We start from the raw sequence: 13,748 nt of genomic DNA, 5'->3' as shown, positions 1-13,748 counted from the left end.
GCCAAAGAGACTGGATTATAGGCTATAATATGCAGGAGTTGCCGGCTTATTCTATTCAGCTGCAGATTACATTTTCCAGTCTGTTAAGTTTGATGTACAAAAGATATGTCTGCTAAGGTTACCCATTGACCCTTGGTGTAACATGCCGTTTTTCTTGTCGGCTTTTAAAACGGGCCAGTCCATTTTTGGGGTGGGGTAAGGCATACAGAAGCGAGATTATACCAGTGAGTAATATAAAAGTACTTAAAGCTTTAACGATTTTGTCAGATTCAAAAATCACTGAGTAAAGAGTCAAGTTTGAAGTGCGATTTTGTCAGACGGTCCACTGAAAGTCGGTGTGTAAATTCCATATGGTCGTGTATGAAAAAACTCTATACTACAGCATAGAAGCCGTCAAGTATAATGCAACATGCAAAGGATTCGAGAAAAGGCTGCACATTTTTTTGTGTGGTGGTAGACCCTGGTAGACCCTGGAGTAGATAATGTGTCCACCATCATCGTCACCGCAATACCAACTGTTTCCGCTTAGTGGCCAATAGTCGTAAATCATCTGCCAAATGAAGCAGATACTGTGTCCACCACGAAAACGTTAATGCAATACCAACAGTTTCCGCTTGGTGGCTAACGATTAACCTGTGCCTTGCATGACGAGTGTGTGCTTTGCCCTTTGGGAGCGATAGACCACCTTTTATGAAGAGATGGGGGTCGATCGATTTGGTGAACTGTGATTCCCTCCTTGGCTTAGGCAAGTGGTTTATGCAAGGAGATTCCTTGGTTTTAGAAACAAAGAAGGCTTTCATATATGATAATGCAAAATAATCCGTTTGGACACAAAATCAATCGACTGAATCTTGTCACGATGGTAACTTTAAACACAGTTCTGAACGAAGCATCTGGTTTAAATCCCTGGCAGGCCCCGATGTTGTACCCTTGGGAAAACACTCTACTCAGGTAAAAATGAGCACCTATAGGATCCTATAGCTAGCTTGATTCGGTCAGCTGCAGAGACGTCCCTCGGATAGGAGGTCCCGTGTTGGACTGAAGAGATCTACACTTCTACCACGTTAAAGAACCCACCACACTTATTGTTTGTTGTTTGTGATATATAAAGACATTAAATCGTATAAAGATAGGAGTAAAACACACACAGGGAGGCCAAAGACCTATTTTGTGGCATGGGCCTCCTCCCAAATTGTAAGAATCTAAGAATGTTAGCGTTGTAGTTACAATGTATAATGTATACATACATAAGCAAACAAAATCAACTATTGAAAAATCATTTAAAAGCTATTATATCATAAAGTATCTCTCTACATACCTATCGGAAGCTTACACATATGAAGACAATTAAGAGTCTTTAAATCTATGAAATAAAGAATGAATTATTGATAAGAGTAGGGAGTCAATCCGAGTGTGAGTGGATCAAATTAACGTAAAGTCCTATAACCGCACCTGCAGCTGGAGCAATAGGTGAATCCTGACTGTCAGTCACAATTAGCAGTTCAACCATTGAGAGAATGGCAATTAGTGGTTCCACCAATGAGAGAATGACTTCATGTCCGTGTGATATTGGCATTTTGATGTTTTATTATATATTTCTATGTTTTGTCGGTAGACCAATCCCATAATCCCGCCCAGCTTCGCCCAAACTTATAAATGCAAAATAGAAACATAAGAATTCAAACATTTGACGGACATACAGCAACTGTCTCGCTGGTTGAATGCTAACTGCCATGCTACCATTGATTGAACTGCTAGTTGTGATGGACAGATAAGATCAGTCCACTATAGCATTCAAGCAATAAGCCCATTCGTAATTCCGACTACGCATGTGCAGTGTCAAATATGAAGGCCCCTGGCTTGTAAACAGTTCTCGTCTCGATATTGTCTAGATTTGCATAACAATGCCCAGGTGGGTTTTTTATATCCTAGGGGCATATGGCTGCAACTTGGGGAGTAGTCTGACCCTCCAAACAGCAACTCGGACCGATCGGGTTCTAGGCCGGGGAAGTGGTCGTTATGGCAACGAGACGGTGTCTTACAGACTAGGTGAGTACAAGATTAAGTCATTTTCGTTACACCGAGGAGGTTTTATATAGACCTCCTTGGTTACACTAAAAGGAAAGGTTGGGCGTACTCAGCGGACATGGACAAGTGACCTAAAACAATGGCCAGGACAGCCAACATACCAGCTGGCAAGAATGGCAGAGGGTCGCTAGGGTGTTGAACGTTATGCTGTCTCTACAGCTGCTGAAGGGCTATCGGACAGGTGAGGTGAGGTGGGGCGAAAAGGACTGAATATCATTTTAGAGCTGTCTTGTTTTAGAACTGTACCAAAGGTAATGTTATCTGTCCTTGGCGAACGGTGACATCCTTTTTCCTACACCACCATCCACCATATGGTCTAACCCCTCCAACCTCAACCCTAGCCCTAACCATAACCCTAGACAAGGGCCTTGTCCCAACCTAACCCTAACCCCAGGGGTGTCGGAACAGAGGGGTTTACCTGTACCGGCATTTTATGATAGATGTTATGAGCACAGAGTAAATTTTGTATAAGCTAGTTCGGAGTTGTTACTACGCATGTGCAGTGTCAAAGGTGAAGGCCCCCGAGACGTGAACAAAGACAGTCGGGCGTTGTTATGCAAATCTAGACAGTTGTTATGCAAATCTAGACAATGTCCAGGCGAGCACTGTATACGAGCCGGGGGCCTTCACCTTTGACACTGCACATGCGTAGTAGCAACTCCGAACTAGCTTATTGTCTTACAACATTCAGCTTTAAAAATGCTTAGTCTTTTTTAGTTTGGTAATAGTGCATGTGTGATATGAGATTCGTATAGTATAATAGGTAACATTTAGGTATAGTATAGTAAAATTTGGAGGGGTTTGTATATATCGTTGTCGTCGTCTTTATAAGCACATGAATAACGCCGTTATCTGAATTATGACGTTATTCATATGCACATCTCATGAGGCGTTGTCAAGGTGAGAGTCGGACCAGCGGCTGATTTTGCGTTGTTCTTTTTGTTGGGCCGAGGATAAACGTGAACTACACATTTTGAACATGCTATACGTCTTTTTCATCCATCTAAGTGGCATCTCTATTATTACAGCACGCCAGGTGCTCTTTGTTCCTTTTCTCTGTTCTTGGGTGCATCACCTGCTCTCCTTATGGTGCAATTTTTGATACGTTTTGTATCTACCTATGAATGTACGTATGTATGCATGCATCTATCTACGTATATATGTATGCATGTATCTATCTATCTACCTATGTATTTCTGCCTTTTTTTCTTACTCCACTGGGAGTAAATAGTGAGTAAGTTAATTGGTGAGGGACTTAGCATCCGCGGTGTTCTTAATCCAAAGAAGCCTGGTTAAGCTGATTTTTATCCACAAAATACTATCTTTTCATAATCTCGTGCTATCAAATTTAAGCAGATCACATTGGGCATATTTCAATTCCCCCATATATGTTTATCCCTGGGAATGCGAAAGTCAAATCTTTTACCGATCTGCGTCTGACTGCATCTAACCTATTCAACGCCTATCATAATAGAGGAAAATAACTGCTTAAGTGTTAAATGTTGCTTTGCTCCATGAAAGATGGAGGTAACCTTGTTGTTTTTGGTCTGTGTGCGTGTGTGCGCGCGTGTGTGTCTGTGTGTGTGTCTGTCCCTGTGTTTGTGTTTCCAGATATTTGCGGTCAGCGTAATTTTAGTATGTCGGGATGGATTGTAATGATATGTGGGTAGGTCTTGGGAAGAAGAAGGTCAAGGTCGATTTTGGGCCCTCTGGTGTGTGACCTTGTTTATTTCGTATCTTGCAGACAGCATGGCCGTGGATCAATTGGCTTGGTTCGGCTATAGGAAGGGTAACACCACTTTCAAGTTCATCCTGACTGCTTTCGTCATCGTTGTTTTCTACCAGTTATACTTCCAACTACAAAAGCGGGGCGAGGAACACAGCCTGACGGCGGTAGAACAACGCTCTGCTGCCGAGAGCCAACCTCTGCAAAGTATCGCCAGAAGAGACGGTTTACACGGAGTCAATCCCGATCCAAAACTGTCACAGGCAGACGAACTACGACATTTATCATCAAGATTCCAGGCCTATTCAAACAATGAGACGTTAAAGAACGCTTCTATCATCAATCCACATCCGTATACATTCATACTAAATAATCCGGATAAATGCGAAGGTGAAAACGTTTTTCTCCTCATTGTTGTGACCACCTCTCCTTCGAATCACGACCTGAGGCGGGCCATTCGAGAAACATGGGGGAACGAATCCAACGTGCATGGCGTGGTCATCAAACGAATATTTGCAGTTGGCATGGTGGGAAATACCTCCATACAGGAGGACTTAGAAAAAGAAAACAGCATACATAAGGACATGATTCAGGAGAATTTCGTGGACTCTTATCGGAATCTAACCCTAAAGACTATCATGGTATGGAAATGGGCTTTTCAGTATTGTCCTCAGGCAAAGTACGTCATGAAAACCGACGACGACGCTTTTGTGAATGTTTACAAGTTGGTGAACCATCTGGGACAGCTGGAGGGAAATGACAGTCGATGGTTCGTGACTGGGCGCGTTTACACTGACACCAAGCCGGTTCGCGATCCGACAGGCTCTTCAAAAAAATGGTTCGTAACAAGAGAGGAGTACAGAGGGGATACGTATCCCCGTTACCCTTGTGGATGTGCTTACGTCCTTTCCAACGATCTCACGAAGCTGCTCTTTGAAGCATCTCTGGCGACCGAGTACCTTTTTATAGAAGATGTGTATCTTGGAATTTGCCTAGAAAAGTTAGGTGTTGACGTAGTGGACTCTGATAAATTCTGGTCCTTGTACGTAGGGACCCTTCCTTGCTCGCCGCAGTTTGATTTCATTGCCACCCATTGGGTAAAAACGCCGCAGGCTATGATGACGTCATGGAAAGCGTTGAATACAAACTGTAAGAAATCCTTCTTTGGGTTGTGGGACATTTTGCGTGACCTTTGGTAGCCGCTATTTAGCGTATTCACATTCAAAAGCAACTTTGTTGAGAAACACATTATCTGTCACTGACGAAAAGAAGTGGATGCTACTTGAAACGTCTGACCGTTTCCAAAATCATGTCCAGTTGCTTGAGTAGCTGCTATTTGGCGTATCTCATTACCTGGATGTCTCACCTTCATCGACGCACATATTTATCTATTGACGAGTTCTGGTATTATGAGCGTTGTACAATAAAATCAGATGAGAAAGTCAAAATAAATGACAGTACATATATCTTTTTACAATAGGCGAATGAAGGAAACTCAACTTTATTGTTGGACATTGAATTTTTCCATCGATATGTTATGTTCACTTTTTGGATTATTTTGGGGTTGTACGTTTGCAAATACTTGACAAGTTTGTATGTGCAAAAAACAACTTCTTCATTAGCAAAGTGTTGATAAGTCAACAATCAAGAGTTGTTGTAAGTCTAGTGTATAGAAATACTATAGCCTCAGTTCTTACTCCTGATGGTGAAACTAGTTCATTTGAGATAGTTAGGAAAGTTTCGTCATCCGAGCGGTAGGTCGGACGTGTACGTTTTTTGTCATGAGTGCTGCTGTCAGGCGCTGGCGGTACAAGACGGCCTCTTGCGGATAGTGGCTAATTGCAGTTTGAAATGCGATAAATATCGTTGTATCGGTTAGATTTGGGTGACATTTTTATATTGAATGACAAACACGTGCGCTTACAACAAAGAGTAAGACATCTCCAGTACAGCTGTTTGTTAATTGGATATGCAGTCATAAAGTTGCGTTTTTTATCTTTGATTCCAATGGAACAGCCTAATTGGCGAATAAGACCTTCGGTTACAGACGACGTTATCGAAACGAGGCCGAACCAGCATGGCTGCCGGTAATTCAATGACGTCATCGTACGTGAGCAAGCCAGAACACAAAAACATCATTTCGAACTTGAAGGTCATGTGTTACACGTAAACATGCTGACGGTTACGAAAATAATTCTTGACCTGTTAGTGATGGTCATTGACGTAAGAGCCGGACGCATTCGTTGCACAGTAGGTCCACGAGTGCATTCTTGTAACAGTCGTGGCTGTGTTGTACTGAATTTAGCTGTTTTGTGAAAAAGATTGTCATAGATCAGTTACTAGTTGTCGATGGTCGTCCTGTTGTAGCCTACAATATGAAAAGCTCATGTGACGAATTTGACTGCGCCTTGGTGAAAATTCAGCAAGAGAACGACGTGAAAACAGGGGTTTGGGTGTAACATTTCACTTTATGTAAATGTATGCACCACTTCCCTTCGATTTTGATATGATATTCAAGTGCAGTAATATCCATTTAGAATCTAAGATCCAACATACAATTTTTGGTGACATTCTCTACCCTTTCTAATTATACTGATAACAAACAGGTATGTGCGATGTCAACCACTTTGCCCTTTTAGTCGACTGGAAAATTCAGGAAATAATCCTGGAATAGATTCATAGCATGCTCCATTGCAAGTGCTTTTGCTTATTATGTGCCGTTTTTTTATCGCTGCAAGGGTTCTTATATCACTTGTCGTCCAGAGAAAAGAGCACGCCACCATCCAAAAACTTCAAAAACATTCTTGGTCTCCATTCAACAATATCCGTCCATAGAAAAATGCAATCGTCCTGCAGGGCAATAATAGTAATGGGCTTCTGACGTCACATGTATGACTCTCGACGTCATACTACGCACGCACCCTCTAGAACATATCATCCATATAATCAAAAATGTCTGATTTCTGACTCTTAGACCGTTTCCTATTCATTTAACATATAACCGCCCTTATTATGGGCTAAATAGCTTATTTGTGTTGGTGGTTGCCACAGTTACGGACCACCTGGACTAAAATAGACACATTTATTCATTGTGACTCATCAAACTGGTTGGACGGCTCAACGTTGGGCGGGATGTATTCATGTTTTCGGTGGGGGAGAGTTGTCTGCATTCTGAACGGAAAATGCCTCTTGAATATTCATTTACTTCTGGTAGACTCAGCAGACAAACATAATTCTTGATATTGAGATATTCTTTCCTAATGTTAAACGTTCATATTGTAAGAAAAGTTGTTGGACTCACCTCTTGAAAAGTGGAATCGACTGCCTACGTCGCTGCTGTCGTCATTAATGACAGGGTGAGGGGAATCATCCCTGCACAGTGTGTGACTTAACTCTGAAAGGAAAGGTGTTCTCCCGACCTAGCCGTGCCTTTGAACAACAGTTGCGGTAAGTCTGTGGTTAAAGCTATCATTTGACCGTGTCGGGATGTTAGTGGGGACGATGGGAGAGGTATTAGTATCTGCATAGTAGCGCTAGTTGCATTGGAAAGGGGGTGGGTGGGTGTTGTGAACTTTCCGTGTTTTCCGGTGTAAGCTTGGATTTTATTTTTTTCACACTTGCAATCTCTCTCGTGTCGCGGTATACATGTGTTACATAATGCTGTTTACATGATACTGTAATAGCAATAAATTAGGCTTGTTCGTATGTTACAATGATTCTCACGTTTTGGAGAAAGTTGTTCCCGAAATGCCTGTCAAACGACCAGCTCCCCAGGGTGCTTCTGTCCTCTCTATAAAAAGCCAGCCAATATCCATAATGCCGTTACTTCTCATGGCTTATTTGGGATATAGAAACGTCCAATTGTTTCGCACTTTAAGAGTTATAGTTGTGTACGAAATAGACACGAGCTTAGACCGAAGAGTTTCAAACAATAAGACATCTTTGGCCCCGGGCCGTACAGACAGACGGAACATTACAAATTATTTCTTATATCTGTCCTTCATCAGCTAGCTGGTGATATCGCCGGCTTTTGAAGAGAGATGTTTATCTCTTCGTTGAAGCGGTAAAACCTTCCTATCAATCTAAATCCAGCTATAACAGTTAGATGCCTGCAGTACGACGCTAGGGCCGGTTCACGCACACGCAGGCAAAAAGGTGTCGTACGTCGAAGACGTATGTTCTCGTCGTACGCCCGTACCACGTTGTCGTACGTTCAGAGATTTCCCCAGTGTGAATCGGGTCATTCGTGCAGTCACGCGTTCATAGAAGACAGGATGTGATTAAATTTACAACTACGTGAAGTGGGCACAGGACAGGGTGAACTAAGCGCCTTAGTTCGCCTCAAAAGTACAGATATATATGAAGAAAAAAAACATACTAGTATATTTACTTTAGATGTATCATCGTCAAAAATGTGATGCGCGAGTCCAGTGCTACATACATTCATCTTGTACCTCTGCAGATTTTGATTTAGTCGTAAAAAAAACACGGAAAGGCTTCTAAATGATCTTGCAAAGCTAATTGACCATTCGCGCATCCAAGCGTTGCTAGCAGTCACTGTGACCTCGGTACCAGGTACAGTTGTCGCCATTGTGTGACAGAAACCCACAATTTCTACTACATGTACTAGTGGTATCCGGATATGGGCAATGCACCAGTTCGGTACTATAATCATACATTCACAGAAACAAATTATAGAACAACGTTACTATGAGAACGTACTATAGACTAACTTTTCCCACTTGTTAACAATGTTGTGTTCAATGACATTCAATTTGATGCCTGGAGACCGCCAATTTTGTTACCAATTTATGACCTGCTTTAAATTCAATTGATTGTTGATAGTCTCGAGCATCGTTTCTGAATTCTCTTTGCATCAAATTATCCAGTTTAATTGATTGTCCAAGATATCTATTGGTCCACTTAGCTTAAGGGCAGAGATGATCTTTAGATGAACTTTTTAGCAGCTGGCAGGGCTGGCTCTCAAATTATCAACAAAAATGTCTTATCTTGGATCTTACTGAGTGACAAGAAACGAATGGGAAAGTTAACACGTTTCGGGAAAGTTAGCTCGTAGTACCGATGAAACAGATTCGTTTCTTTTTTAAAAGATTACCTAATAGTATTTGTTTGTACAAGTAAAGCATGACAAAAAATGATCTTTTTGACTTAAATTGTTCGTAAATAATCGGTTGACGTGCATATTGCCAAAATGACGAAAAACGATAGAATAGAGAAAAATTACTGGTTGACATCAGAAAAGTTGTCTCTTAGTACTACTGAAGATTTTTTTTTGGGTTTGTCGCAGAATATCTACTACTCTATAGGATAACAAAAACGAGATATTGTACTAAAATCATCCACGTAAAATCTCTTGTCGTGGATTTTACGTACTCTTGTCGTGGATTTTACGAAATGACGACAAGGAAGAAAATAACATGAAAAGGCTACTTGCGTCTTTTGCGAAATCACTTCCTTCATAGTTGCCTTACTTTTCATGACAGGTAATTATGATAATTTTCGACCTTTTTGAACCTATTGTTCTTGTAATAACTTGTGATTATAGCCTAGTTAATTACACACTTTTGAAACTCTTATGCTTTCTGGACTTCTGAGCCTGTGTAGAAAGATCTAAATGGCTTGGAAGTTCTTTTTCTGAAAAGTACTTACAAGTAGAACGAAGAAAGAAGAAAATGGTGGTGACCTATTGGTCTTTTAGGCAGACCTTTCGTCTTAACAATTACCTGGGCGAGTGTGCAGTGCCTCAGGCTAATTATAAACGATAATGGGTCTAAATCCCATGAAGACCCTTTGATGAACTGACCCAGAAATCTTTTCTTTAAATGTCAAGCCTTCTTGTTTAACTTTGTTTGAATCTGGCTTGAGCTTCATCGACGTGATTGAAACTTTCAAGGAATCCAGTTTGATATTGTAACATGGTTATAAGAGAGGTTATTGTGATGGGATTCTCGTAGGTTCTGGATGGTGTAACAGGTTACTTTAAGACGTGGGCGTTTTAGTGCTCTCGTACGTCACATAAAAGGTTTTTAACATTCCAGAATAAGAATAAGACTAGTTTTGCATACACATCCCGGACCACTCAGGTGTCGATCTCGTGATTAGGAAGAAGAATCAGTCGGAATTTTGAAAACCTTCACTTCGAGAATCAAGCTTGTTTCGTATTGGACTGGGTAACCATTTCGCTTTCTGAAATCTGCCTCGGTTCTAATGATTATAGGGAAGATAAAACTTAGCCAGAGGGGTAAAATTGGAAAAAACGAAAACAAAAGAGTCCTTTAGGACGTCGGTGTTTTCCTTTCATTCTTTGTCTAATTTAAGGTGTGGCCCATTACGATTTTGTGGTCTGTGCCTGCCCCCCCCCCCCTCATGTTTGGCACTGTACGTTTTATTTGCCATACGATAATCTATGCGCTATTTTCACCTTTCACTGTACAAGTTAAACTAAGATTGGCGAGATTTAAATTTACCAAGAGACTAGGAGATTTAAAACATAGAAACTACTAGTTTGTAAAGTTTCATCCATGTGTTTGTGTGTGAGTGCCAAGAAAGAAATCAACTGAATTCAAGTTACGGTTTAACATCAAGTACGTCACTGCACGAAAAGTGGGATGTTACAAAGGCGACAAATGTAAGGTAAGTATGGAAATGATTGCTTTAGTTATTTGATGCTTGAAGCAACCATTCTGAGATTTACCTGGTATTTGTCACTATTATTACTCTCAACCATGGTCTGGAGAAGGTCGGGAGGCTATGGTTGGCTATGTGTGGCAGGAGCTTAACTCCCGGCCATAGTCTAGAGAGTGTCGGGAGGCTATGGCTGGCTAGGAATGGCTATGTGTGGCCAGGGCTTAACTGCCAACCATGGTCTGAAGAAAGTCGGGAGGCTATGGTTGGCTATGTGTGGCAGGAGCTTAACTCCTAACCGTGGTCTGGAGAAGGTCTGGAGAAGGTCGGGAGGCTATGGCTGGCTATGTGTGACAGGGGCTTAACTCCCAACCATGGTCTGGAGAAGGTCGGGAGGCCATGGTCTGTTATGTGTGACAAGAGCTTAACTCTCAACCATGGTCTGGAGAAGGTCGGGAGGCTACAATTGGCCCTTTTCGTATATTAAGTACAGTGCTCCCCTACATTGTTGAGTTTTAAACATGTTCCAATTTATCTATTTTCTAGGTAAACCTTCCAGAAGACGAGATGCTGTCAAAAATGTGGAACGGCCGAGGCAAGATAGGGGTCATCTTCAACGTGGTTCTGATTCTCTCCATAGTGATTGTGTACCACCAACTGTACCTGATCTTTCAACAACGTGGACGGCGAGCAGAAAGATTGGCTGTTATACGGAGCCAAATTCGTTATTCTAGAGATTTAAGCAACAATGGAACCGGTGGCGGGCCCGAAGAAACTATAAGAGATCCAGGAAATGTGAAAAAAAACTCAAATAAAATCTCACCGCCTGTCAAGTCGGACTCCGGTGGGGCAAAAAACAAGGAGAAAGCCGAGACGAAGAGCAAAGAGGCCAAAGTTTGGCCTAAAAAAGGTTCGGACAATGCTTCCTCTCAGGTCAAGCAAAACTGGCAGAAACGAAGTCCACCGGGCGAGGAGGCAAAGGGAAAAGAGACGAAAAATGGCCAAGAAAAAGTCGTACCGCCTGTCAAACCCAACCCAGGGCCCCCTGCAAAGCCTAACCCAGAGGGCCCTGCCAAGCCCAACCCAGGGGCTGCCAAGCCCAACCCAGGGGCACCGGCCAAACCCAACCCAGGGGCTGCCAAGCCCAACCCAGGGGGTCCTGGCAAGCCCAACCCAGGGATTGCAAAGCCCAACCCAGCGGCACCTGCCAAGCCCAACCCAGGGGCCCCGGCCAAACCCAACCCAGGGGCCCCGGCCAAACCCAACCCAGGGGCCCCGGCCAAACCCAACCCAGGGGCTCCGGCCAAACCCAACCCAGGGGCTGCCAACCCATATAAGTTGGCCCCGGTCAACCCCCACCCTTACTACTTCACCATCAACCACCCCTACAAGTGTGAAGTAAAGGTGTTCCTTCTCATCATCGTTACCTCCTCGCCACAGAACATTAAACAGAGACAGAGCATCCGCCAGACGTGGGGCAACGAGACCAACGTGCCCGGAGTCGCCATCAAAACTCTCTTCGCGATCGGGAAGCCCAACAACATCGCCACGCAGCAAGCCCTACAGCAAGAGGACAACATTTACCACGACATTATACAGGAGAACTTCGTGGACTCATATCACAACTTGACCCACAAGACGATCATGTGTCTGAAATACGCCTTCAAATTCTGCCCCAAAGCGAAGTACCTCCTGAAGACCGACGACGACACCTTCGTGAACGTCTTCAACCTCGTAGCGTATCTTAAGGAACTGGGGAAGACCAAGAAGGAGCGCATAGTAGTCGGAGAGGTTTGGAGGGAAGGAAAGCCGATCCAGGAACAAAGAAGAAAATGGACGGTTCCTTCAGCGGAGTATCCAAGAGAGTCATACCCGAAGTACCCCAACGGTTTTGCCTACGTCATTTCAAACGACATCACGTGGCAAGTCTACCAGGCTTCTGAAAACATCAAGAACTTCTTCTTAGAAGACGTTTACATCGGACTGTGCCTAGAGAAGCTTGGTATTGATCTGATTGACAACGTGAATTTTTACAATTACTTTGTGGATATTGATCCTTGTCGGCATCAAAAACTTATAGCGAGCCACTGGGTGAAAGAGCCGGCAAAAATGGTCAAATTGTGGAATGCGACGAAGAGAAAATGCGCGAGGAGTTAGTTAGATTTTACGTCAGTTAAAAAGTGGTCGTTGGTTATGGTAGTTGTTTTGTCGTTACAAAAATACGGTCATTAAAATTAGTTTAGGAATAGATGATATATGAAATGAAATGAAGTTTAGAATTTAACTTCTAATATGAAGAACTGCGGCGGCTGACCCAAAATTTGTAGTCTTGGTCAAATAACGTAATATGGAGTATAGCTAGGTAATTTTTTTTATATCAATTACTTTAATTGAGCTTGATAAATCTTATACGGGTATAAAGTGAGAGAGGGAATTGTAGAATGTCAGTCAATTTACCTCACATAATAGACATATCATCATCATTATCTCAGGGTGCCATATAGTGGGCTATAGGATGAATTGGAAATATGTACGAAACTTCGATAAGGTCTAGTGGTTACATTTTCTCATAAGTACTGAGTGCTAAGCAGAGGAAGTAATAAGTTACAATTTTTAGTATTTGGTAGCTTATGATATGTAGCTGACGACAGAATTGAAAATGTGGAGCACAAAAAGTGAAATCTGAAAGAAAAGTAAACGTTTTTATTAATATTCCTACTACCAGTACCGTTTCTTAGAAGTGCTCTCCGGACACGTTATTTGACCCCTTAATTTAAAGGGGCCTATTGTGACATAAACATAAAACAAAATTCTTTGTTTTTGATTATTTTTCTACATCATTTGTTGAATCCACCTTATTACACTGCACAACAATATTCATCACGTAAGGATGCGACTTTGTAGTGTCGTGCGAACGTCTTGAAAAAAAATTATATACGCAATCCCCGCCGCCGCTTGAATTGGCCGCCATCTTGTCCAACATTCCGACGAACCACCGAACACGCGATCGAATGCCCGACGTTCTGAAGTTTGTTTCCTTGTGGTGATTTTCCTGTGACGCTCGAACTCCGGCCATAACGGTCGATTATGATTTTTCGTAGCGTTCTACGCTGGCTTATTTACATATTAACTTGCGGGACGCAAGTTAATATGTAAATGAACCAGATTTTAAACGTTTTGCGTTTTTCGTCGTTTATTAATGCTGGAATTGTTACAAAATGACGGAAATATGTTGGAAATAAGTAACAAATAAGTTACAAATGTGAATCTTAGTGTAGATCTTTCAAAT

At 42.3% G+C, this 13,748-nt stretch overlaps 1 protein-coding gene across 1 annotated transcript; it reads left to right on the top strand.

The window, feature by feature from the left end:
* The first annotated feature begins 1,811 nt into the window (after window positions 1-1,811).
* Window positions 1,812-12,693, top strand: LOC136445753 (uncharacterized). The gene is made up of 4 exons (XM_066443889.1): window positions 1,812-2,049; window positions 3,833-5,012; window positions 6,120-6,261; window positions 11,006-12,693. Exons 1-4 carry the CDS (start codon window positions 1,905-1,907, stop codon window positions 12,614-12,616), a joined length of 3,078 nt encoding a protein of 1,025 aa, XP_066299986.1. The 5' UTR covers window positions 1,812-1,904; the 3' UTR covers window positions 12,617-12,693.
* Window positions 12,694-13,748: the final 1,055 nt, after the last annotated feature.

The sequence above is a fragment of the Branchiostoma lanceolatum genome, chromosome 12, assembly GCF_035083965.1.
Source record: "Branchiostoma lanceolatum isolate klBraLanc5 chromosome 12, klBraLanc5.hap2, whole genome shotgun sequence".
Classification (NCBI taxonomy): domain Eukaryota; kingdom Metazoa; phylum Chordata; class Leptocardii; order Amphioxiformes; family Branchiostomatidae; genus Branchiostoma; species Branchiostoma lanceolatum.
Note: the sequence above shows the minus strand (reverse complement) of the source record. Positions and strands in the feature narration are given on the sequence as shown.